Below are 27,736 nucleotides of genomic sequence, written 5' to 3'. Positions count from 1 at the left end.
TAAACGAAACCTAGCCAGGGATTATTTTATAACATTTATTATCTCTCAGCCCCAATTACCTCTTCTGTTTATTTATTTATTTATTTATTTATTTATTTATTGGTTTTTTTTTTCGGAGCTGGGGACCGAACCCAGGGCCTTGCGCTTCCTAGGTAAGCGCTCTACCACTGAGCTAAATCCCCAGCCCCTTATTTTTTTAACAAATTGATAACAGTTCATAAAATAGCTCACATGTTTTGCAGTCAACTATGAATTAATATTAGGAAATAAAATATTTCATAACTGGATTGCTAAAGGGAAAACCTGGATCACTTCACTTATACAATTTTTTTTTTATTTCACAGAAAAAAATCCAACAGTAAAGCATTGTGTGTCTTAGGGTACCTGATTTTATATTTTTCTCACAGGAGTTTCTGTCAGAAAGTGAAACTGGGCAACATAAGCTAAACACGATGCTGTCCAAAGGGGAGCTGCTGAGCTCTCTGCTGACCAAAGAGAAAGCACAAGCTGTCCAGGCCAAAGTCCTAACCGCAAAGGAAGACTGGAAACATTTTCATGCAAATCTCCACCAAAAGGAATCAGCCTTGGAGGTACTGCAGGGCCATCCTGCACATGTTTTGTGGTGTTCGGTGAAAGTGGCAAATAGACAATTTTAGTGTCCCACAGGGTTTTTAAGCATTTTGATCATCCCATTTTGCATAGCAACAGGTAACCAGGTGCTGAAAGAGGAGCTTGGTGCTCTAAGTGACCTTCCTTGAGGACTAGATGGCTTTCTACTCAGGGGCTACTACTACAGGCTCATCCATGCACACCTCTGCAAGGACAGCCAACCTCATTCACTTCTGAGCATCCCTTTAATATTTCATCTGAGATGCTGCAGTTTGGGAAATTATTCCAGGAGAATAAATAGAAAAGCTCCTGCAAGCCTACAGAATATTGACTCAGAGTTCATACAACTCACACAGCATCCAGTCAGGTGTTGAATACAAGGGAAAATAACACTCACATGATTTCACTTTCTAAAATGACAACTTGTGAATATCATATCATAATTTCTGCCATAATGCAGAATTTCTTTACTTCTGAGATCACTCATTCTTTGTATTAACTCTCCTCTTATATGCATGGAAGGCATCATACCTGTGGAAACATTTCCTGGCAGGACAGATTCTTAATTTGATGCTGGGCGTATGATGGACATAATGAATTCAAGATAGAAAGGATATTATAATGAGGAATTGCCATCAGAAAAAGAAACACACTTTCTTGGCTCTCTCTTACATGAAGTGCTTTAAGTTCATCCTTGTAGGTAGCTGTTGCTCAGGCAAACATTCTCCACTGAGCATGGTGGTAACCACGAAGTACCTGGAAATTACCTGTGACCTGTAATCATTAGTGCAATGTGGCCTCCAAAGTAAGAGTTATATAGCAAATGTGGCTCTTGTGGCCAGGTCATCTTACTTAAACATTGTCCAAGAACAGGGATCTCAGGATCGACAGTTTTGTTGATCTTAACTGCTTCTTGGTAGGTATAACTATTCTATTGACTCTAATCCCACCCCTCCTTCCTTTCCTAATAGGAATGAACAATGTGGCATACCTTTGGGTAATAAGAGGGCAAGTCTTTATCCTGTTTCCAGAGCTTCATTTTCTAGAGGGACATTCCCATTGAAGAGGTGACTGTATTGCAGGGATATCCAGGATAGAAAGACATCATTGACTCTATTTGGAGAAGTTAAGAAAGGTGTCCAGAGAAGCGACATTTAAACTATACCTTGAAGACCATGCATCCTTTGGGTTTTCCAACATTGACACATGATTCTTCATGTATGTGGGTACACACCGAAGAGGACATAGGATTCCCATTACAGATGGTTGTGAGACACCATGTGGTTGCTGGGATTTGAACTCAGGACCTCTGGAAGAGCAGTCAGTGCTCTTAACCACTGAGCCATCTCTCCAGCCCAGGTTGATACTTGATTTTTATGGGAAGAACTGAATACATGGGTCCAGGAAACCATGAATCATGTTGAGATGTGGAAGATGTTGAGATATTTGAGGCAGACCGTGACGGTGAGGTAGGGATCAGTAGAGATAAATGGAGGTAGAGATTAGGATCACACAGTGAAGCTTTTGTGTGCCATGTCATTTGATCTTGAATCTCAACCAGTTTCCCTTGTAAGAATGCAAGACTGTTTCCCCAGGATGGAGTCTATCACGCACTCTTACCAATGCAGGGGACAGAACTCATTACATACAGCAGATGTTTCAGGTATCAGGACTCATTTCTTTCTTCAAGATTCCCTAAGAAAAATGGAGTGAGTGATTAGGTGGGCCTTAAAACTGGAGATAAACTTGTCAACTTTGACTATAGCATAAACAAGAGTGGGGAATCATACATGGCCAGAAAAGCAGAAGAAACTTATTAGAGTATGGTGCATGTAAAAGTGAGGATCTAAGTGGCAGAAAGAGTAATAGGGTAGGCGATTCATCTCTAAGACAAAACACAACAGGATTTGGCAATTAACTGTGTGGGGGTGAGGGCCAAAGTTAAATCTGGTTCTTGAGTGTCTCATCCTGAAGACTGAAGGAGGAGGCTGCTGGCTGAGATGTGAATAGAGATACAGATACCTTGTAAAGTGTAGTCTTGAATGAAAGGATTTAGTCAGTTTGATCTACACTCAGGTTTGTGTACCTGGAAAGTGATCCATGGCTAATGATTGGGAACACGGAAGCTAACAGAAGCTTGAGGGTCCAAACAAGAAAGGAGAATGAGAAAACAGTGCCTGGCACTGTAGGCGATTACATATGCCACTCCAGTTCATTCTCAAAGCCATTATAGATCACAATAAGTCATTTGTCTCTGTCATGTCAATGAAGAAATGAAGGAGCCATGTATGATGGCACAGAACTGGAACACCAAGAGACAGAGGTAATGTGATTAGAGTTTTGAGGCCAGTCTGAGCTACGTGGCAAATCTGAAGCCATCCTGGGCTACATAGTGAGACCCTGTCAATAAATAAGTAAATAAATTAATAATTTAAAGAAATAAAAAATGGGGAGAAAGTAGGTAGAGAAAGGAGGAAAGTAGAGAGAGAGGAAGGAAGGGAGGAAGGCAGACTAAGGTACAGGATATCTAAAATGTCTGCCGAATTCACACAGCCAGTAATTGATGGACAGAAGTCAAATCCAGCACTGTGCCTCAGTGATTCATAGATACAGTTACAGTAACACAGGGTTTGAGAACTTCTAGGTATCACCGGAGTCATAGAGAAATCACTGGGCAAAACTTTCTGAGTGAACACAGAGTGGGAAGCTAATACCTACTGCACAGACACAAAGTGCAGGCCTCAAATCAGAGGCCCAGGAGGAGCTTCAGGAGTCCATGTCAAGTGTGTGCTTACTCTCTGCACTCAGTCACTGCACAGATGAAGCACCCAGCTTTCTTCTGTGCTCCCTAAGGTATTTGTGGAACCACGGCTTTTGGTCATGGGTCCCTAGTTCACCATGTGTAGCATCTCCACAGAACAGCAACAACAGGAAGACGTAAGGGTCTTGTATTTACAAATGCACTTCATCATTCAGTTAGTGTTTGGCAAGAATTACTATAGACTCTGGGGAATGCAGCAGGGAGTGAAATAGAACAAACCCTCTGCTCTGATGAACCTTACACTTTATCAGGCACCATCCTTGATCATCTTACATATGTGAGGTACTTCGAACTCTCTGATGCTTTCCTGCAGCTAATTCATCTCCCCAGGGGAAACCCGGAGGACATGATCGAGTACCACCCTTACCAATACCTTAGATCAGATCAGAGAAAGCTCTGAATCAATGTTCAATAGGCTCTGCAGTCTTTGTACTTAGTTTCCCAGACAGCATTTTACAGACCTGATACTTTAATAAAATTCTAAATTCTTTAAAGCTTTTGTTGGTCCACATTGCAACTTTAATAACAGGTTCACACCAATCTAGCACTTCACTTTGCCACAGTGAAATATATAACACGGTATCAGCATGCTTTCATCTACAGTCTATGAAAGTAATATTTATACTATCTTTATGTGATAAGCACATAGTTCTTGGCATTTTTAATAAATAAGAATTTATATTCAAAACATAATAAACCAAGAATTTGGGGAGATGACTCAGTTGGCAACATGCTTCAGAACCTAAATTCAATCCTAGCACACACATAAAGGCCAGGAACTAAGCCAATGGAGGAATAGGAGGGTTCTTGGGCGTCAATGGCTTGCCAATTCTTGCCAAATTGGTAAGCTCCAAGTTCAGTGAGAATGCTCTCTCTAAACAAATAAGGTAGAGGGGATGGGAAAGTGACTCTGTGGTTGAGAACACACACTGCTCTTGCAGAGGACCTAAGTTCAGTTCTCACCATCCAAACCAGGCAACTCACAGCTACACGTAATTCCAGTTACAAGGGAGCTAACTCCCTCTTCTTGCCTCCACAAATACCTGCACTTTTATGTGCATGCTCACACACACACACACACACACACACACACACACATGTGTACAACTAAAAATGAAATAAATCTTTTAAAAAATGATAGTAAAAATTAGAGTAGAGAGCAATTGTGGAAAAAGTTCTCAAGATGTTAACCTCATAGGAACACATTCATGCACACTTGTGCCCTCATATGTGTTCACATTCACACCAACATTCACATAGTCACATACAGAGCATAATAAGCATATAAGTTACATATGTGTGTATTTATATACTACTTGTCCTATCATTAATCTGTTCTTACCAATGCTGGATTATTTGTGTAAGGGAACGATATTCCAGGAGGCATGAGACATGGGATCTTCTACTGTGGAACTTACAGCCTCGGGGTACAGGCCAGGTATAGCAGCATCAGAGGGGAATGCACAGCCCAACCCTACCTATGACTAAGCTTGTGGTTTAAAAAAATCAAATGCATTGAAGTTGAAAAGAGCTATCCAGAGAATTAAAGAGAATGGTTGTAGCTTAAAAGTCAAGGCTGAAAACACTCTTAAAGGATGCCAAGTAAAGGACTTTGGAAAGATCTCTCTCTCTCCCTCTCTCTCTCTCTCTCCCCCCCCTCTGTGTGTGTGTGTGTGTGTGTGTCTGTCTGTCTGTCTGTCTATCTATCTGTGTGTGTGACTATTTCTCTTTGCCTATGTCCCTGTCTAGCTGTCTCTATCTGACTTCCCCCTCCCTGTCTGTCTCTGTGTATGTGTCTGAATGCTTCTCTGCCTGTGTCACTCTGTGTGTGTGTATGTGTGTCTGACTGTCTGTCCGTGTGTCTGACTCTCTCTGTATCTGTCTTTCTGTATGTATCTGACTGCCTCTGTCTTTGTCCCTGTCCATGTGCTTCTGTCTGTCTTTGTGTCTGTCTCTGTGTGTCTGTGTCTATCTCTCCGTGTATATCTGACTTTCTGTCTGTGTGTGTCTCTGTCTCTGTGTGTATCTGACTGTCTCTGTCTTTGTCCCTGTCTATCTTTGTGTCTCTGAGTATGTGTCTATCTCTCTGTCTCTGTCTCTCTGTCACTCTGTGTGTGTGTGTGTGTGTATGTGTGTTGGGGGGAGGTCACAGATTGACATCAAGTGTTGTATTCAATCACATTTAACATTATTATTATTATTATTATTATTATTATTATTATTTTGCAACAGGGTCTCTTTCAGAACCTAGATGGTACAGTCTGCTAGTCTGCAGGGATTCTCCTGTATGTCCCTCTCAACTCTACGATTGTAAACCTGTGCCACCATGCTAGCTTTGTTTATTTGTTTTAGGTCGGCTTTGTGAATTAAATGCACATCCCTGCACTGCTGCAGAGAGTTCTTACTGGTGGGCCTTCTCCCCACCCCTTGGGATTGGGTTTGCTCATTCATCCCCGATATTATCTCAACTCTCACAGAATCTAAAGATCCAGATGAAAGACTTTGAAGTGAGTGCAGAGCCTGTGCAGAACTGGCTGAGTAAAACGAAGAGGCTGGTGCAGGAGAGCAGCATCCGCCTCTATGACCTGCCAGCCAAGAGGAGAGAACAGCAGAAACTGCAGGTGATGGCGCCGGCTTCACTCCTTCCTCGGTCCACTCTGGCCAGATGCATGCTGGGAGCCCTGGTCTTAGCTAACAAGCACCTTAACATGCAGCGTTCCTTCACCTCGTTCCGACAGAATTGAGTTAATGTTTTCTGTCTCTCCTCTGAGGCATGGTTTGTTTTCTTCCCGTAGCATCCCACTGTGTGTAGCTTGAAAGTAAAGCAGTCTTCGGGGGACTCCATTTGCTTGCCAATGTTTAATCCATGTTCTCTAGGCCCAAGCTTCGTCCTCCATGTGCTTACCCTGGTCTCTGAATGGTAACTCGCTTGTGCTTTCCAGTCTGTCCTTGAGGAGATACAGTGCTACGAGCCTCAGCTCCACAGGCTGAAGGAAAAAGCTCGGCAGCTGTGGGAGGGACAAGCTGCAAGCAAGAGCTTTGTGCACAGAGTGTCGCAGCTGTCTTCTCAGTATCTAGCGCTAAGCAATGTAACCAAGGTAACGCCTGGCTATGTGTCTCGTGGCTCATGTGAGTGTGATACTGATGTCGCAAAACTGGACTGTCCATAGATCACGCAGGGTGCATCCTGACACCCCCACAGAGTGGTGGCCCCGGGTTGACTGTAAGACGTGTAACCGTGACATCGCCCTCATCTTGAATCCAAACTCATCACTTTTACCATAGTTCTTAGCGTGGCTCTGTGAAGCCAGCCTAGATGCTTCAGAGACAGAATACACTGCCAGTCTCCAGCATTAATAAAATGTTATATATCCTATGGCATTTTGATTCCCAGGGCTCAAGACATAATCCTAAAGCAAATTACACAGTTTTCTGTGCTAAAGACTCGAAGATTAAATTACACTAGAAAATCATGAACCCAAAAGCAGTTTAAAATGTATTGGAGCCATAGAATAAGTCTATGGTAATTTTTTAAATGTCAGACAGCTTTTGTATATTCCTTATACAGCAGGTAAGGATGTATTAACTTATAGTTTCAGATAGGATTTCAAAGCAGAGTCTGCAATTGTCAATAGCTATCCTGAGTAAGTCTTTCAAGGACATTTAGAATAAAGTATTGGATACACACAGGACCTCACTGGGTGAACCCCACTAGAGTAATGCAGACCCCGAGAATAGGACAGTCCTTTCAAGCTTGCATGAACTATAACATTTGATTATTTATTTAAAATTTCAGGTGTTAGCATTTAGGGACTCTATTACATGGATCTTGAAATAACGTGGCCTCGTTCATTTTCCTGTAACGTCATTTCTGAGCTGCGAATTTGGGTCTCCACATAGTTCTGATGCAAACTGCCTCCACTTGTGCCAATGGTCATTTGATGAAAATGCTGCTTTCATAAAATCACATGCATATGATTTTAGGAAATCTGGCACATAGCTAAAGTTAGACTGGATTAAGAACAGCTAGTTGCAACTGGTATGTTAGTGCACATCTGGAATCCCAGGGCTCAAGAGGTAACTGCAGGGGAATCACTGTGAGTTCAAGGCCAGATCAGGCTGTGTCATGAGTTAAAAGCCAGGCTGGGCAGCACAACCAAGACCCTGTCTCAAAGAGAACTAAATTAAATTAAAAAAAAAAACCCGAAATATAAAAACAAACCAAAAAGCCTTCCAAAACACCTCTCCATCCTTTGCACTTGCTTAGATATTAAAAAGCAAAAGACGGTTGAATGTCTCAGAACTCGAACTCTGTAGAACAGCAGTCTCCATCTACTTTGTTAGACTTGACCTGAAGGGAACAAAGAAAGCCACAAAGATTTTTCTTGTCATTTAAAATGTGTTCTGTCCTCTACACGTGTCCTGAGGCCTCAGACTCTGTTTCACTCCTGTGCAAAATTATGTTTCAACTAAATATATACATATTACATGCATGCTATTTAGAACTACTATAAAATATCAAAGTGCTATGTTTTAAGACTGTCTATAGTCTGTAAGAATATATGGTATCAGTTGAACTAAATAGTAATACGTGAAAGCCAAAGATGATGGCGGATTGAATGCCATCATCTAGGTATTAGGAAGAAATTCTACTGAATAAAAAGTAAGCCATGATTCTCCTAAGCTCATCAGTGTAGGGCAGCCTTTCTACCTGATTGTTCTACAGGTTTTTCACTATTTAGAGAGGTGTGCCACATTCCTCATGCTCTCAGACCATGCTTGCTTTTCTGGGCAGTCTCTGATGAAGTGTTAGTTTCCAATACGAGTAGCTGCAGGTTGTCAAGTCTTAATGGAGCAGACAGCTAGAAAATCATCTCTGTCCTTTCCAGGAGAAAGTGAGCAGGCTGGACAGAATTGTTGCTGAGCATAACCAGTTCTCCCTGGGCGTTAAAGAACTGCAGGACTGGATGTCAGATGCCGTTCACATGCTGGATTCGTACTGCCTCCCCACGTCAGATAAGAGTGTTCTGGATGGCAGAATGCTCAAGCTGGAGGTGTGTATACTGAGAGGCCTTTTACTCATACATTACTTTTTTTTGACTCTCTATCAGCTTGGTATGACTATGTGGTCCTCTGTCTAGATGCTCTCTGGATGGGTGTCTGCTTACAAAACACGCTCATCCCTAAGCATTAACTGTTCATTTCAGCCCTAACACATTCCTCTACAAACACTACAAAAAGAAAAATAAGACACAAATGTGGTGATTTAAAAAAAAAAACAACTTCAAATTCCATCACCGTTGCATGAATTCTGAGGAATTATTTTGGTGAAAGATTTAATTAATTTATTCAACTTATTTTTCTCCCTGTATCATTTAGTCAGTTCTTTTCCCATCTTGAATAATCAATTCTGTTTTGCATTTGTAATGAAAATAAGCAATCTTTGCCCATCCATCTCTCCCTGATAACTTCAAGGCCTAGGCTGGAACTCTTGTTCTGACACCAAGGGGTCTCAAGTGAATATAAACACCCACAACTGTGTTGTCTGCTGCTGGGGTTGACGTGTGTGGGAGGTGTTGACTTCAGGTGCTGGGGGTGGGGCTGGGGGTAGGGGTGGGGATGGGGGTGGTCTGTGTGTAGGTTATAGATACACACAGGAATGGAACAGTGTAGGAGAGGTGGGATTGAACAGTGGAGCCTTGAGAAGTCTAATACCTAACTCAAGCTTTTAGGAATGATAGGTGAGATGGCTCAGTGTGTGAAGATTCCACCATTAAATCTGAGCCCAGTTCTTGAGACCACACAGTACAAAGACAGATTCAACTCTTCCAGCTTGCCCTCTCTCTGCCTGTCTGCCTGTCTGTCTGTCTGTTTTCCTCCATTTCTCTCTCCCTCCATCACCCTCTATCCTTCTTTCCACCCCATCCTCCTATAAAAAAGTAAATACTTTTTGTTGTTGTCGTTTTTAGGAAGAGGGAATGTCTTGGTGCAGACTACTGGATGGGGATTTGAGGGAGACGAATATGGGATTAAAAGCTAGAGGGAAGAACCAGTGTGGTACTGAGGGCAAGCTTGCTGGTCTTTCCTGACCAGGCAAGCACAGGTCCACTAGACGCCCAGCTGAACTGCAAAAGGTGTCAGCCATAGAAACGGAAGTGGGACAAGGGTTGCGCTTTGGCAGATACTACCTCTCTGGCAACTTTGGACTTTAGATTTCCTTTTCTTACTAAAAGGAGTAGCGCCCGAGGAAACTTCCACGGGGAGGCTACACTAGATACATATGAACTTTCTCTCCTGAGAACTTTGAGGGTCCAGGGATATATACCTACCCCAGGCCCATAAAATCAGGAAAATGAAATGTGAAAGGAAGTCTCAGGGCTATGATGTAAAAGCTACTCAGATACAGGCAAGTCTTCAAGACCTCAGAACTACGTGGCAAGCCAAGGATGTTAAACATATAAATATGAAGGTTTCTGTAATTTTTGTTGTTATTGTTTTTAACAGGCTCTGTTGTCGGTGAGACAGGAAAAAGAGATTCAGATAAAAATGATCATGACCCGGGGGGAGTATGTTCTGCAGAGTACCTCTCCAGAGGGCAGTCATGCTGTTCAACAGCAGCTGCAGGCCCTAAAGGAAAAGTGGGAGTCCCTCCTGTCTGCAGCAATTCGATGTAAAAGGTGAGCGAAGCTGTACCCAGTGCAAGCGAGCTGTGATGTGGCTGAAAAACAGTGGAATACTCCAGTGGTGGCTGGTTTCCTCCCTAGCTTCCTCTTTCCTCCATCCCTTCCTTCTTTCTACTTCCTACTTTCATTTCTTTCCTCCCTGCTTCCCCTTCTCACTCCCTTTGTCCTCCCCCTCTCTCTTTAGGGGCTCTAAAGAACAAGAGAATCTAGAGGGTACGACCTTTACTCTCAGTTCGCCTGAAATATTATGCCAATGTTTTGTTGCTGATTGATGCTTAGAATCCAAAGGATAATAAATATTTTATAAAACGGGGTTATTTTGATTCAATCAAAGTGATTCACTTGGGAGGACTCTCAAGGAGATAGTCATCAAGGATTGAAGGAAAGGAATGTCATCAAACCAGCCCCACCATGCCCAGCTGGGTGACTCCAAGCTGGTTTTTTTATTTAAATATTTATTTATGTATATGATTACACTGTAGCTGTCCTCAGACACACCAGAAGAGGTCATCCAATCCCATTACAGATGGTCGTGAGCCACCATGTGGTTGCTGGGAATTGAACTCAGGACCTCTGGAAGAGCAGCCAGTGCTCTTAGCTGCTGAGCCATCTCTCCGGCCTCTGACTCCATGCTGTTTTAATGTCTCTGAGTTGTCCCATCTGAGAACAGAGAGTGGAGACACTGGCAAAGAAACAACCAGGGCACAGCAGAGGGTTGAGGGCTTTTTATCAGGGGTGACAGTTCCTTGGCATTCTTTGTTAGCATTGCTCTCAATCTGGGAATATGGCAGGGGCCAGGGAATCTCAGCAGCCTGAAAGATCCAGTATCCAGCACCGGGAAGCCCAGGGGCTGTGTTCTGTAGTAGGAGGTCTGAGGAAACCTGCAAGAGGCCACTGTCAGCCCAGGCCCAGTCACAGTATGAAAGTTAGTCTCAATAATCCATAGCATTAACTGTGTGATGTGCTTATTGACTGGAGAAAATACTTCTCTGTGAGGGGAACATTGCATTTGCATACGTAGACCACTTCAGGGAATATTGTCCCATTCTCCATTGTGGTTTTATGACTTTTGAATACCCTGCAGAAAGGTCACTTTGCTTATTTTACCCGTTTGTCCTTCCTTCACCGGAGGAGTCACTCTCTTCTGTTCCTTCCTATTCAATAGCCTTATTGACCTGCTGGGAATTAGTGCAGTTTCTGACCTGATCTGGACACCCCACCCTGGGTGATCTCCATCTCCCCAGGATATCCAGTCCCCTGGGCCCTCTGATGTCCTGTTTGGAGCTTGGATTTAAATGGACCCTGCTCTCTGAAGCTGTTTTCATCAGAAATTTAGAGTAGGATTTGGTAAACCCAGGCCAGCTATCTATCCCAGATCTCTGGATACTCTGCTGGCTACGGGGGATCAAATGCACATGACAGACATCAGAGCTGTAGAGATGCTCAGATTAGGTAGTGACCTGTTTCCAATCCCTTGCAGTCAGCTGGAAGGAGCGCTCTCAAAGTGGACAAGTTATCAGGATGACGTGCGGCAGTTCTCCAGCTGGATGGATGTCGTGGAAGTCAGCCTGACTGAATTGGAGAGACAGCACACAGAGTTACGGGAAAAAGTAACCACTCTGGGAAAAGCCAAGGTTCGAACTGGATTACACCTGCTTTTCATTCTTTTGTAAACTTAAGACAAAAGTGTCGTCATCCAGCAATGTACACACGGGGAAACTAAATTTCTAATAACTTCCTAAAGTAAGATGTTGCTTGAGGTTATTTAACTCAGGAGTGAAATTTTTCTTTCCCAGTATGACACAGGCCATTTAAAATTTGTCCCCTCTTAATGTCAGAAGTAAATGTGCTTTCTTTTTCTTACATTCTTTTCATTGCCACTGTATTTCCTACCTACCTGTTCACTCATCCTCAATGCTAGATTTTAATAAACCAAGACCTGGTTTAGAGCATGCCAGGCAAGCTCTAAACTGCTGAGCTAAACCATAGGCTCTATATTACTATTTTGCACAGTTTTGGTCCAACATCATACGGTTGTAGTACGAGATGAAAAAATTGTAAATATGTAGAGTTTCTTATTTTAAAGTGGTATTCAAGCACAGCCATGCGGGAGCCCATGCTGGGTAGCATAACTCCCTCCAGGGCATACTCATTGCAATATTGTGTCTTGAGCTGAGTTTACCATAATCTGTGTGGAAATCCTTCAACTCTAGATTTCTGCCTATTTGCAACATTTCCCAGGGAATGTTATCATCTTAAGTTGGCCACCCCTTCCCCCAGGACCTGTTCCCTTTTATCTCCATATTATCACTTAGTTTCTGAAGATCCATCAGCATCACCTGAATTCTAAGGCTCCTGATCCTCCTCTTGGTCCCTCCCCCTTTTTTGAGATGGGGGTTCTCCTTGTGTAGCCCTAGCTGTCCCGGAACTCACTCTGTAGACAAGGCTGGCTTTGAACTCACAGAGATTCTCCTGCCTCTGCCTCCTAGTTTTGGGTTTAAAGGTGTTCCTCACAACCTCCGGGAAGATTCCCCATGATTTACAATGTAACGTTGAGTTCCCTAAGGAGTTAGTAAGTTAGCAAGCAAAGACTATATTCTAATAGGGATATGTGTACTCATTTTAGTAAGTATTTAAGGTAATAATTATAACTAGGAGATGTCATAATAAAAGGAGGTAACACAATGACGTGGCATGGTATGAGACACTAATTGGGAAAGGGTTTACATAGATTGTATAGGATCAGGGCAGAGGGATAAGAAAGAGGTTTCTGAAACAGGTGGCAGGCAGACAGTTTCCTAGATCATTGAGAATAAAGAGTAGTCTGGAAGGAATCAAAGATGGAATTCTATCATGTCGATAGGCTGAGGAAGGAAAGGTTCTGGTGTGTTATGGGATGCAGATGGCTGGATAGCAATGGTGGATGCTAGGAGGTGATCTGGGGAAAGGGTACAGGTCCTTGCACTGTGTTCAGGTCTCCAGCAGATTCCACATCCCAGGTTGCACTAATCTTTCACTTTACCTCTGTCTGAGAAACTCCTGTTAAAACCTGATTGAAAGTGAAGAGTGGCCTGGAGTAGAGTTGGAGAACTCGAGACTCCTTCCAAAGTTCTAGGGGATGTTTGAGAGATGGGCAGGGGTGGGGCGGCATTTACTATTTTAAAAAATGGCTGGGGAAGAAGGCTTGATGAGACAGAGTGGTGATAGGGTGGCAGTCAGGAGGCCAGTCCTAGATATAATAAATGTAAAATATTCAAGAAGAAATGGAAAGTAGATAATTGAGAATTAAAGTCTCAGAGACAATCTGGACCAGATCTGAACTATACATTGAAACATTATATGAACATTTTTTCCACATGCACACACATGTCTGTATAATCCAGTTGAACAGACCATTTCTCACCACTACAGTTAAAAGACATTAATTTGTCCATATTTTTGTTGTGCTTGTGTGTGAGTTATTCATTTTATTTGTTTTTTCTTCCTTTTATTCTCTAGCTCTTAAATGAGGAAGTGTTGAGTCACGGCAGCCTGCTAGAGACCATTCAAGTCAAGAGGGCAGCCATGACAGAGCATTATGTCACCCAGTTAGAACTGCAGGATCTGCAGGAACGGCACCAAGTCCTCAAAGAGAAGGCTAAGGTATGGCTGGCTAGGGTCCTTGAATTCAACGAGGACTGACAACCTCATGAAAACAGGGTGAAACAAGCTAAATGAACCTTAGTATCGACGCAAAGATACTCAATAAAATTCTTGCAAACCGAATCCAAGAGCACATCAAAACAATCATCCATCATGATCAAGTAGGCTTCATTCTAGGGATGCAGGGATGGTTTAATATACGGAAAACCATCAACATAATCCACTATATAAACAAACTGAAAGATAAAAACCACATGATCATTTCATTAGATGCTGAGAAAGCGTTTGACAAAAGTCAATACCTCTTCATGATAAAAGTCCTAGAAAAAACAGGAATTCAAGGCTCATACCTAAACATAGTAAAAGCCATACACAGCAAACCAGTAGCTAATATTAAACTAAATGGAGAGAAACTTGAAGCAATCTCACTAAAATCAGGGACTAGACAAGGCTGCCCACTCCCTTCCTACTTATTCAATATAGTTCTCAAAGTCCTAGCCAGAGCAAGCAGACAACAAAAGGAGCTCAAAGGGATACAGATTGGAAAGGAAGAAGTCAAAATATCACTATTTGCAGACGATATGATTGTATACTTAAGTGATCCCAAAAGTTCCACCAGAGAACTACTAAAGCTGATAAACACCTTCAGCAAAGTGGCTGGGTATAAAATTAACTCAAATAAATCAGTAGGCTTCCTCTACACAAAAGAGAAACAAGCTGAAAAAGAAATTAGGGAAATGACTCCCTTCATAATAATCCCAAATTATATAAAATACCTCAGTGTGACTTTAACCAAGCAAGTGAAAGATCGGTATGATAAGAACTTCAAGCCTCTGAAGAAAGAAATTGAAGAAGATCCCAGAAGATGGAAAGATCTCCCATGCTCATGGATTTTCACGATTAATATAGTAAAAGTGGCCATTTTATCAAAAGCAATCTACAGATTCAATGCAATCCCCATCAAAATACCAACCCAATTCTTCAAAGAGTTAGACAGAACAATTTGCAAATTCATCTGGAATAACAAAAAACCCAGGATAGCTAAAACTATCCTCAACAGCAAAAGGACTTCTGGGGGAATCTCTATCCCCAAACTCAAGCAGTATTACAAAGCAATAGTGATAAAAACTGTATGGTGTTGGTACAGAGACAGACCAGTGGAATAGAATTGAAGACCCAGAAATGGACCCACACACCTAAGGTCACTTGATTTTTGACAAAGGAGCCAAAACTATCCAATGGAAAAAAGATAGCATTTTCAGCAAATGGTGCTGGTTCAACTGGAGGTCAGCATGTAGAAGAATGCAGATTGATCCATGCTTATCACCCTGTACAAAGCTTAAGTCCAAGTGGATCAAGGACCTCCACATCAAACCAGATACACTCAAACTAATAGAAGAAAAAGTGGGGAAGAACCTCGAACACATGGGCATTGGAGAAAATTTCCTGAACAAAACACCAATGGCTTATGCTCTAAGATCAAGAATCAACAAATGGGATCTCATAAAACTGCAAAGCTTCTGTAAGGCAAAGCACACTGTGGTTAGGACAAAACGGCAACCAACAGATTGGGAAAAGATCTTTACCAATCCTGCAACTGATAGAGGGCTTATATCCAAAATATACAAAGAACTCAAGAAGTTAGACTGCAGGGAGACAAATAACCCTATTAAAAAATGGGGTTCAGAGCTAAACAAAGAATTCACAGCTGAGGAATGCCGAATGGCTGAGAAACACCTAAAGAAATGTTCAACATCTTTAGTCATAAGGGAAATGCAAATCAAAACAACCCTGAGATTTCACCTCACACCAATGAGAATGGCTAAGATCAAAAACTCAGGTGACAGCAGATGCTGGCGAGGATGCGGAGAAAGAGGAACACTCCTCCATTGTTGGTGGGATTGCAAACTGGTACAACCATTCTGGAAATCAGTCTGGAGGTTCCTCAGAAAATTGGACATTGAACTGCCTGAGGATCCAGCTATACCTCTCTTGGGCATATACCCAAAAGATGCCCCAACATATAAAAAAGACACGTGCTCCACTATGTTCATCGCAGCCTTATTTATAATAGCCAGAAGCTGGAAAGAACCCAGATGCCCTTCAACAGAGGAATGGATACAGAAAATGTGGTACATCTACACAATGGAATATTACTCAGCTATCAAAAACAACAGCTTTATGAAATTCGTAGGCAAATGGTTGGAACTGGAAAATATCATCCTGAGTGAGCTAACCCAATCACAGAAAGACATACATGGTATGCACTCACTGATAAGTGGCTATTAGCCCAAATGCTTGAATTACCCTAGATGCCTAGAACAAATGAAACTCAAGACGGATGATCAAAATGTGAATGCTTCACTCCTTCTTTAAATGAGGAAAAAGAATACCCTTGGCAGGGAAGGGAGAGGCAAAGATTAAAACAGAGACTGAAGGAACACCCATTCAGAACCTGCCCCACATGTGGCCCATACATATACAGCCACCCAATTAGACAAGATGGATGAAGCAAAGAAGTGCAGACCGACAGGAACCGGATGTAGATCGCTCCTGAGAGACGCAGCCAGAATACAGCAAATACAGAGGCGAATGCCAGCAGCAAACCACTGAACTGAGAATAGGAACCCCGTTGAAGGAATCAGAGAAAGAACTGGAAGAGCTTGAAGGGGCTCGAGACCCCATATGTACAACAATGCCAAGCAACCAGAGCTTCCAGGGACTAAGCCACTACCTAAAGACTATACATGGACTGACCCTGGACTCTGACCTCATAGGTAGCAATGAATATCCTAGTAAGAGCACCAGTGGAAGGGGAAGCCCTGGGTCCTGCTAAGACTGAACCCCCAGTGAACATGACTGTTGGGGGGAGGGCGGCAATGGGAGGGGAACACCCATAAGGAAGGGGAGGGGGGAGGGGGATGTTTGCCCGGAAACCAAAGAATTATTATTAAGTATTAAATAAATTTAAAAAAAAAGTTAGACTGCACGAGACAAATAACCCTATTAAAAATGGGGTTCAGAGCTAAACAAGGAATTCACAGCTGAGGAATGCGGAATGGCTGAGAAACACCTAAAGAAATGTTCAACATCTTTAGTCACAAGGGGAATGCAAATCAAAACAACCCTGAGATTCCACCTCACACCAGTCAGAATGGCTAAGATCAAAAACTCAGGTGAGAGCAGTTGCTGGCGAGGATGTGGAGAAAGAGGAACACTCCATTGTTGGTGGGATTGCACACTGGTACAACCATTCTGGAAATCCATCTGGAGGTTCCTCAGAAAATTGGACACTGAACTACCTGAGGACCCAGCTATACCTCTCTTGAGCATATATCCAAAGGATGCCCCAACATATAACAAAGACACGTGCTCCACTATGTTCATAGCAGCCTTATTCATAATAGTCAGAAGCTGGAAAGAACCCAGATGCCCTTCAACAGAGGAATGGATACAGAAAATGTGGTACATCTACACAATGGAATACTACTCAGCTATCAAAAACAATGCCTTTATGAAATTCATAGCTAAATGGATGGAACTGGAAAATATCATCCTGAGTGAGGTAATCCAATCACAGAAAAACACACATGTTTATGCACTCATTGATAAGTGGATATTAGCCCAAATGCTCAAATTACCCTAGATGCACAGAACACATGAAACTCAAGAAGGATGACCAAAATGCGAATGCTTCACTTCTTCTTTAAAAGGGAAACAAGAATACCCTTGGAAGGGAATAAGGAGGCAAAATGTAGAACAGAGGCAGAAGGAACATCCATTCAGAGCCTGCCCCACATGTGGCCCATACATATACAGCCACCAAACTAGATATGATGGATGAAGCAAAGAAGTGCAGGCTGACAGAAACCGGATATAGATCTCTCCTGAGAGACAGAGCCAGAATACAGCAAATACATAGGCAAATGCCACCAGCAAATCACTGAACTGAGAACAGGACCCCCGTTGAAGGAATTAGAGAAAGGACTGAAAGCGCTTGAAGGGGCTCAAGACCCCATATGAACAACAATGCCAACCAACCAGAGCTTCCAGGGACTAAGCCACTACCCAAAAGACTATACATGGACTGACCCTGGGCTCCAACCTCATAGGTAGCAATGAATAGCCTAGTAAGAGCACCAGTGGAAGGGGAAGGCCTTGGTCCTGCCAAGACTGAACCCCCAGTGAACATGATTGTTGGGGGGAGGGTGGTAATGGGGGGAGGATTGGGAGGGGACGCCCATATAGGGAGGGGGAGGGGTTAGGGGGATGTTGGCCTGGAAACCGGGAAGGGGAATAACAATTGAAATATAAATAAGAAATAGCCAAGTTGGGTTGGGGATTTAGCTCAGTGGTAGAGCGCTTGCCCAGCAAGCGCAAGGCCCTGGGTTCGGTCCCCAGCTCCGGAAAAAAAAAAGTCCAAAGAAATGGCCAAGTTAATAAAGATGGAGGAAAAAAATCACTAACAAAATCAAACACAACTTAAAACATTGTTTGTAGCAGAATCAAATACAACTTAAAACATTGTTTGTGCCTGTAAGTTAAGGTAACAAGATAGTTCTCAACAAAAACCAAAACTTAACTAGAAATGTCACATTTTTACAAAACTTTCAGAGATCTTTGTATTGAAATCTCCTAAGTTCTGTCTGCCTGTGGGAGTTTTATAAAGTAGAAAACAGTCCCCTGGTAGTATTCACCATTCATTACCAACGCTTCCCAAAGAAAATAACATCTCTTAACAGCATATTCTAACTTATTAGAATTCATTAAAGGTCCAGAAAAATAAATCTACCAACTCCAAATTCTCATTTAAGACACAATGTAAACATTTCAGTTTTCAGTGCTAACCATAGTGACCTTTTAAGAAAAGCAAACTTACTCCATTTTTAGCATGTCCATCTAATATTTCGTTAAAAACTCACAGTTCAGGTAGTTAATTCAAAATGATCTTTGAGATCTTTCCAGACTTAAATATTTTCCTATGTTTTTCTTTAGAGAAAGAGACATACTGTCTTATCTTTTGTTCATTTTTATTAGTTCTTTGAGAATTTCATATAGCACATTTTAAATGTATTTGCCCCAATCCAACCTATTTATTGGCCCTCATTTGTGTTCTCTTTTTATATAGTAAACTTAAAGGTTCTTTTTTATTTACTTTTTAAAAGATTTATTTATTTAATGTATATGAGTACACTGTAACTATCTTCAGACACAGCAGAAGAGGGCATCAGATCCCATTACAGATGACTGTGAGCCACCATGTGGTTACTGGGAACTGAACTCAGGACCTTTGGAAGAACAGTCAGTGCTCTTAACTGCTGAGCCATCTCTCCAGCCCAAGATTCTTTTTAAAGGGAATTATTCATGTTCTGATGATTTAATAATTATGTTTTTTTAAAACTTCAAAAGTGTAGCTGACAAGATATTTCAGCAAGCGAAGGTTCTTGTCACCGAGCCTGACAACTTGAGTTTGATCCAGACCCCAAAGTTGGAAGGAGAGAACTGACTGGAAAAAACTGTCCTCTGACAACACACACATAAACATAAAACAGAAAAGAAGATTAGACTCCAAGAGTGAATTCTGCATTCAGTGATATGTTTCTTTCTTACTCATTTTAAATGCTGATTACAGGAAACAGTGACAAAATTAGAAAAGCTGGTCCGCCTTCACCAAGAGTATCAGAGAGACCTAAAGGCATTTGAAAATTGGCTGGGGCAAGAACAAGAGAAACTTGACCGATCCTCGGTTCTTGAGGGTGACACCAACGCCCACGAGACAACATTGCGAGATCTTCAGGTAATTCTATCAGAAACTGAAGGGTTCCTTCTTATGAAAAAGAGGTAATTATTTCAAGCAATGGGAAATTAATGTGACCTCCCGCAGAGAGCTGTTACACATTCAGTTAAGGCGAGGGTCGATCTGGAACAGTCTCGTTCCTATCACTCGTTGGGAATTTTAAACCAACAAATCCAGCTCTTGGAGGACTCACTCAGCTACCAGGGTCGCCTCTGACAGCAGTAGCTACTGATCTATTGCTCGGGGCTGACTGACACACCCACCTGTTGCTCTCAAAAAGACTGTTTCAGATGAAGGATAAAACAGCAGGAACCAACAACATGTGGCAGGCCCTGAGTGAAGTTGAGAGCATGCCCTATAGCCATCTGACCTCATTTGAAACCTCATGCACTCCTGAGGGTCTAGGGCTTGGCTCAGAATTCTCAAAGAAATCAGAGAAGCTGAGAGATGTCTGGATGCTCTGGACAGTGGGTTACAGCTCAAGGCAAGAGGTCAGAGAGAGCGGGTAGGTGGTCATAGCCCATGTCCTTACTCCCTTGTATAGCTCGGCACCACCCAACACAAAGCAGATACGACACAAGCTCCGGCACAGAATGCACATAAAGATGGCATTGATTCCAGCCACTGGGGAGGAATTTACAATTTAGTGATGGAAACAAACCCACGAGGAGATTATTGTAAACAATGAGTTAAGGACGGTAATGGGACGAATGTAAGGGATCTTATGGCAGCATTGGACCCTTAACCATTCACACCTGCAGAGTTAGGCAGGGCTCAGAGAGTTCTCCATGAAAACTAGTTGGAGCAGACAACAAAGAACTGCAAAGAGCTGATAAGACCGCCCCCATGCTCCACTAGGGAGTGTACTGGGACTTCTTAACATGGTGTTAACCCCAAATAGAATTGGCTTGAGACTAGCAAGCTCTCCTTACAGCTAGAACAAGGTAGGAAAAGCAGAGATTCTCATGGATATCCTTGGTGTATGCAACTCGCATGACCTGCTGTGTTTCAAGGGATCTGTGCAATGCCAAGTGAACAGGTGAAAGTTAGGAATCTTAGACTCCATGAGACCTGCTGCTAGGTGACCTTAGAAACTAAAGAACCTACTCTCACCCAATTTCTGTCATACAGTTGTGAGAATTCAATGAGGAGAATCTCTATCTTGCTTAAATATCCGACTTGTTCACAAGATAAATAAATACTAGAAGTTATGCAAGTTACAACTTCATTGACTGACTTAGTGGTCTCATCTCTCCTGCCCTAGAATAATTGATACGCTGATCTATGAGACCTTATAGGCTTGGCTGTTGCTCTGTGTGTGTGTACACATACATGTACATACATACATATGCATGTTGTTGTTGTTTAAGACAGGGTCCTGGTATACAACCCAGTCTATCCTTAAACTTGGGATATTCCTATCTCCGTCTCCAGAGTACAGGCTTCCCAACACCCAACAGCTGTTATCACTCACATTAGAGCAGTTGACTTTGTTTCTTTAAATAGCCTTCTTTCCCCTTCCAGACATCCTGGGAAGCAAATGCTGAGCTCTTCAAGTTGTTGTGTAGGAACTGAGCAAGTTCCTGCCTAGATATTTCTCTTGTTTTGGTCAGTTTAGTCAGATGAGCATGGCTCAAATCTAACTCCTGGCCCTTGCCTCCTTGTGCTTTTTCTACTTTGTCCAATTTGAATTTCCACAAATGCTGAAGAGGAAGGCACATGGCAGCAGCAGGAGCCAGCAGTGGAGCACCTGAACTCCCCACTACACCACAGTAGCCTTCTCTAGGCTCCTTATGTCCTCCAACCCAAGCCTGGTGGTGAATGGAATCTGCTACTAGGTGTCATCAGACACAAGACAGCCTCTCTGGTGCCACATAATTACTCTGAGATTAGATAAAGGCTACAAAAACCTTAAACAGTTGATCAGTTCATAAAGCAAAGAAGTGCTAGAAGTTAGACTTATCACAATTTTATAGATTACAGCCACCAATCACTTTATATAAACTGAGGGTCTAATTTGAGTTATGGGACATATATCCACACTTAAATATCCATCTATGCTTTCTTTTTGGCAGAAATGCTTAATATATTGGATAGAGGAGAATATATCTGGTAGAAGGATGATTTGTGTAATAGATATAACTTTCTACAAAACATGAGAGCAGACATAAATTAAGAAGAAGATTGGGCTGGGGAAGATGGCTCAGTGGTTAAAGGCACTGGCTGCTCTTCTAGAGGACCCAGGCTCAATTTCCAGCATCTACATGGCTGTTCATAACTGTCTGTAAGTTCAGATCCAGAGGATTCAACTTCTCACGCAGAAATACATATCAACAAAACACCAGTGCACATAAACTAAAAATTAAAGGAACGAAGGGAGGAAAGGAGAAATGGAAAGGGGGAGAAAGAGGAAAGGGAGGAAGGAAGGAAGGAAGGAAGGAAGGAAGGAAGGAAGGAAGGAAGGAAGGCAGGCAGGCAGGCAGGCATGGTGGTACAGGTCTTTAATCTTAGCACTCTGGAGACAGAGGTAGGCATATATCTGCAAGTCTAAGGGAGCCTGGTCTACAAAGTCAATCCAGGATAGCCAGGGCTCTGTTATACAGAGAAATTTTGTCTAAAAGAACAAAGAAAAAAGCTTAAACAGAGATTAGACTAGGTATCAGATAACTACAGATTATGGCCACACTGTCTGTGCATTAAGACAAGATTTATAAGCTCATGGTGACACTCATTAATATTGCTCATGGCCGGATGAGTACCTCACTAGAAGGATTAAGCAATGGGACACTGCCCCAAGACCTACAAAACCTAAAGTATTTATTTCAGAAAAAAAAAGTGCAAACAAATTAAGAAAAAGGTATACAACATCACCTTGAAAAAAATATAAGATTTTCAAAATAAATCTCGTGTGTTTATGTGGTTGATATATAGATGTGTGTTGTCCTGTGTCATGCGCACAAAAGGACACAGCACAGCATTCCAACACTGACAGTGCACTTGAGGGAAAGGTGTTATGTGATGTCGTAACATGTGAGATCATGGAATCTTTCTGTAAAAGCTATCTCATACTGGTAATTTCAAATGGCTACAGGCGAGAGTATAGACCTCTCTTTTAGGAGCAGGCTTACTCCTGGTAATTCTGTCTCACTGGATAGTTCAGGACGGCCTTCAACCTGCCATTTACCCTAAGCTGCTCATAGGTTGGTAATCCTCCTGTCTCGGTCTCTTGTGAATACAGGGCTCACATATGTATAACATGGCATGAGTTTTGTCTTGCTGGTTTCTCACTTGCTTGTTTGGTACTAGGGATGGAAAGTCAGCCCTTTTGCAAGCTGAGAAAGTACCTTATTGAGCTAAATGGCGGTCCATGTTACTACAGTTGACTGTGTGACTGCCTTCAACATTCATGGTGTGATTTTTTTTTAACATGGTGATTTTTTTATTACAAATAACCATATCATTCACCAACATGGATTTATTTATTTCTTATGAATAGAATTTAAAGTATATATCATTTTGCCAGAATATTTAAGAACCAGACATTTTTATAAAAAGCAACACATGCTATTAAACATTTTTCACACTCGATTCTTTAGGGTGGCTCTTCAAGGTACATACTGTGGTCTAGGACATACATTTTGCTTGGAAACAGCCCATAGGTTGTGTTGTGATTCAGCCTCCAGGTGTAGATACCTACAAAAGGCGCTGGTCCAAATTTTCTAGGCTGCCACATTCCCTAGAGTCAAGTCCTGGAAGAGGACTCCCACCAATCAGCACACAAAGGATCCTCATTTCCTTTCCCAGCAGTAGTTGTAGTCCCAGTTAATGCCAAAGCCACCAACCTTGAATGAGTGTCTAAGAAGATTCTGAGCTGTGATAAGTCTACAATTTTGTCTTATGCAACAGTGATATTTTTTCATGACTACTATTGCCTTTAGGCTGAAAAAAATCAAATTTCAGAAACTTAATTGGGGAATTGTTCTTTGAATTGGGAGATTATCAGGAACTTTCTACAGATTTGGGAAAGCAGAATTCGGTGTTAGGTATGCATTTTTTTAATATAAGATTTATTTTTTATTTATATGAGGACACTGTAGCTGTCTTCAGACATATCAGAAGAGGATATTGGATCCCACTAAAGATGATTGTGAGCCACCATGTGGTTGCTGGACATTGAGCTCAGGACCTCTGGAAGAGCATTCAGTGCTCTTAACTGCTAAGCCATCTCTCCAGCCCCTGCCCCTCTTCTGACTTCACATGCCCACCCTATCCCGGTACCTAGCTATTGAACTCTAGCAAGTAGGTTTAAAGACCCCTGGAAAACTTGCCCTTCTGCCCCCAGGGCGGTGGGGGGGGGGGCAGTACGGTCCTAGGGAGTTCATTGGAAGGGCTCCCAGTATGCATTTTCTTAATAGGACAAAATAAAAATCACATCTGTCCAATGTGAACTCCAGGCTGGAACAGCTGGCTTAGCTGAGACACGCCCACTGGCTTGAACTCTGAGTGAGACATGATGCCCATTCCCTTTCCCTGCAGGAGCTTCAAGTGCGCTGTGCTGAGGGTCAGGCCCTGCTGAACTCAGTACTTCATACCAGGGAGGATGTGATCTTGTCAGGCCTCCCCCAGGCAGAAGACAGAGTGCTGGAGTCTCTTCGTCAGGACTGGCAGGTTTACCAGCACAGGCTGGCTGAGACCCGGATGCAGTTCAACAACGTCGCGAACAAACTGAGGCTGATGGAGCAGAAGTTCCAGGAAGCTGATGAATGGCTCCAAAGGATGGAGGAGAAAATCAGTGTCAGGAACGAACGCCAGAGCAGCCGATCTGCCAAGGAGATCCAGTTGCTTCAGCTGAAGGTGCAACTCGGGGAAATTCCTGAGTCCTGTGAAAGCAGGTTACTTCGCATAGTTTGTAGTCCATTCCACGAAAACATTTAGGGTCTATCTGTCTAAGGTGGCTGCCTTGAGTTCTCACCATGCTTATCTAGAACCTCTAAAGTAAACACAATGGTTTTCTTTTTTTTTTTTTTTTCAACGAACATCTAAATTTTGTCTTTAACAGAATATGGTTCCGGGCTGGGCAGTGAGATGGTTCAATAGGTTAAAACGTTTGTTATAGGTCTTTGATAACCTGAGCTTGGTCCCCAGGACCCGTACTGGAAGGACAGAACCACCTTAAGTGTTCCTCTGACCTCTACAAATTTTGCAAGCACACATGTTAGTAATCTATTTTTTAAATTATTTTAAAAAAGAATACAGTTTTATGAAACTATTGTATTTACTTCCCATGTTTAATGCCACACTTTTATAAAATATATACAAATAACAATCTTTTACAATGATGGTGTGATTTGAAAGGGCTCTAAAATAGTCCCTTAAGTTAATCATTCATAACTGGTTTCATTCTAATTTTTAGTTGTCTGGATATCCAAAATGATGAGTAGGCCTTGGCGATTAGTTTCTATTATTTCAGCATTTTAAAATCAATTAAACTTCAAGAGAGCTGCAAAACACTTAAAAGCAAAACAAAATAAAAACCAGGCATTTGAACCAAAGTATAAAATATATAGAAAAGTCCCTGGAGTCATAAGTACGCAATTGCTATGGCACTGTTGCGACATAACTTTCCACAACGGTAATATCTGATGCTCTTTCAAAACTGCATCTCAGAACAGATAAATATACTTGCAAACACACAGAGAAATCATGTTCTCTCCAGTAGATACATTCAGTACTAGTCTTACTTAAGACTGTCCAGGTCTGAGTTTCTCTTGTCTGGTTTCATGTATCCTTTCAGAAGTGGCATGAAGATCTGTCAGCACACAGAGATGAGGTTGAGGAGGTGGGAAGCAGAGCACAGGAGATCCTGGATGAGAGCCGCGTGAGCAGCCGGATGGGCTGCCAGGCCACACAGCTGACCTCCCGGTACCAGGCCCTGCTGCTCCAAGTGCTGGTGAGCTCCCACTCCCCCACTGCTTACAAGGGACAGCCACCATAATGAGCTGAAGTGGTCCCCAACCTCAGCTGAAGATGCCCGCGGTCCACAGTGACCCCAGCCCCATGGCTTTCATCTGCAGTTCAGTCTTCTCTCTACTTTCCCAGGAGCAAATAAAATTCTTAGAAGAGGAAATCCAGTGTCTGGAGGAGACAGAATCATCCCTCAGTTCTTATTCGGATTGGTATGGCTCCACTTATAAAAACTTCAAGAATGTAGCTACCAAAATCGATAAAGTCGATGAGGCAATGATGGGGAAAAAATTGAAGACATTGGAGGTAGGCATGCATCCTTCTGGCCCCTCTCCTCTCTCCCTCCTTCTCCACGGTTCTACCCCCGCCCCTCGTGTAGATCTAGAAGCACGTGTGCTCTTTCTGACTCTAAGTGATTGATGATGTTCAGCTCATCAATGTAATCCAAATGTTTCTCCAAGCTTTAGGGCTAAAGCTGATCCACCTCTGTGTGATGGCTCCTCATCTGAACGGCCTGTGTGCAGCTGAGCTTCCAGTCTTAATGACAAAAGCCTGGCAGTTAGATTTTAAAACTGATCCTACTACATCCCAGTGCATAACAGGGAGTTTGCTGGGGAAGAGACACATCAGGTTCCTTTTGAAGTCTCTGACTCGGAAATGATCAATACTTAAATCCACTGTTGAATTAAAGAAAGGAGCTTTAGAGTCCTTGACAGGTCCCTAGAAAGAAACTTAAAGGAAGTATAGAATGACTTCAAATAGAACCTGAAAACTTTTCTTCACAGGGAATAAGATCCCTGCTGTATTTGCTGAACACTTGCGCTCTGTCCTGGCTGGTTTTCTGTCAACTTGACCCAAGCTAGTCATCTGAGAGATGGGAGCCTCAGTGGAGAAAACGTCTCCATAACATTGGGCTGTAGGCAAGCCTGTAGGGCACTTTCTTGTGATTGACAGGGGAGAGCCCAGACCAATGTGAGCAGTGCCATCCTGGAGTGGTAGTCCTGAGTTCTATAGGAAAGCATTCTGAGCGTCAGTTTGTTGCCTCCAGTTCCTGCCCTCACTGCTTCCAATGGTGAACTGTTATATGGAACTATGGGTGAAGTAAATCTTTTCTTCCCCAAGTTGCTTTTGGTCATGATGTTTTATCACAGCAATAGTAACCCACTTTCTTTCTCAGGTTTTATTAAAAGACATGGAGAAGGGCCACAGTTTGCTGAAATCAGCTCGAGAGAAAGGGGAGAGAGCCGTGAAGTTCCTGGAGGGGAGTGAGGCGGAGGCGCTGCGGAAGGAGATCCACGCCCACATGGAGCAGCTGAAGAACTTGACAAGCGCTGTCCGGAAGGAGCACGTGAGCCTGGAGAAGGGCGTTCACCTAGCCAAAGAGTTCTCCGAGAAATACAAGGTGCTGACCCGGTGGTTGGCAGAATACCAGGAAATCCTGCTCACGCCCGAAGAACCCAAAATGGAGTTATATGAGAAAAAAGCGCAGCTCTCCAAATACAAGGTAGTGCCTTTCTATCCCCTGACCTGTGTGTGTGTGTGTGTGTGTGTGTGTGTGTGTGTGTGCGCGCACGCGCGTGTGCACGGGCACGAACACGTCAGGCAGGGACTGATGGGAGCGGCATTACTCCTGAAGTACCAGAGTGTACCATCTGCATCCTCTCTGCTGATGACCTCTGAAGCTATACTCTGAAGTATATTTGGCTAAGTGTACCGCTTTGCCATTATTTTTTTCCTGTTAGGGACTAATATTCAAAAGTTGACATAATCGATCCATGGACACCTTTATGGTACAGATAGAAATGATCTTCCCAAGGTTATTTAACCCCCAACCTGAGAGCCTCATGCGGCTGAAAGTCACTAAGAATGGGCCAACTGCACAATCATAAGATTAAAATGAGATATTTTTGCAAGTTTTTTTTCCCTGTAACTTGACTACAGGATTCTCAGATGTGACCTTTGTTGCTCACCACTCACTTACCCTATCTAGTCACGTCTGGCTGTTGTTGTTGTTGTTGTCGTTGCTTCCCCAGTCTTCAAATCTGACTTACAGCAAATTGAAAATGAAATAGACAATTTAAAGACAAAAATTCTAATCAACCAATCATGGGCAAAGGCTGGACAATTTGGTTCCTGAAGGAACAGTAACACACTCTATAGTAGAGAAAGTTATAGATTCCTCAGCTCAGACTTTCAAAACAATCACTGAAGCTGGCTCCC

The 27,736-nt window shown here is 42.6% G+C and overlaps 1 protein-coding gene across 37 annotated transcripts in view; it reads left to right on the top strand.

The window, feature by feature from the left end:
* Positions 1-27,736, top strand: part of Syne1 (spectrin repeat containing nuclear envelope protein 1) — a 477,397-nt gene that overhangs the window by 247,403 nt on the left and 202,258 nt on the right. For 36 of the 37 annotated variants that reach the window (NM_001419849.1, XM_087580487.1, XM_087580698.1 and 33 more), the window contains 12 exon segments: positions 408-590; positions 5,908-6,051; positions 6,373-6,528; positions 8,320-8,484; positions 9,935-10,107; positions 11,594-11,747; positions 13,612-13,755; positions 19,388-19,552; positions 24,089-24,406; positions 25,347-25,502; positions 25,652-25,822; positions 26,694-27,020. In NM_001419849.1, the coding sequence (NP_001406778.1) occupies positions 408-590; positions 5,908-6,051; positions 6,373-6,528; positions 8,320-8,484; positions 9,935-10,107; positions 11,594-11,747; positions 13,612-13,755; positions 19,388-19,552; positions 24,089-24,406; positions 25,347-25,502; positions 25,652-25,822; positions 26,694-27,020 (2,256 nt within the window). 37 annotated transcript variants of the gene reach the window in all.

This window comes from Rattus norvegicus, chromosome 1 (assembly GCF_021556685.1).
Source record: "Rattus norvegicus strain SHRSP/BbbUtx chromosome 1, alternate assembly SHRSP_T2T, whole genome shotgun sequence".
Classification (NCBI taxonomy): domain Eukaryota; kingdom Metazoa; phylum Chordata; class Mammalia; order Rodentia; family Muridae; genus Rattus; species Rattus norvegicus.
This window is presented reverse-complemented; position numbering and strand designations above follow the sequence as displayed.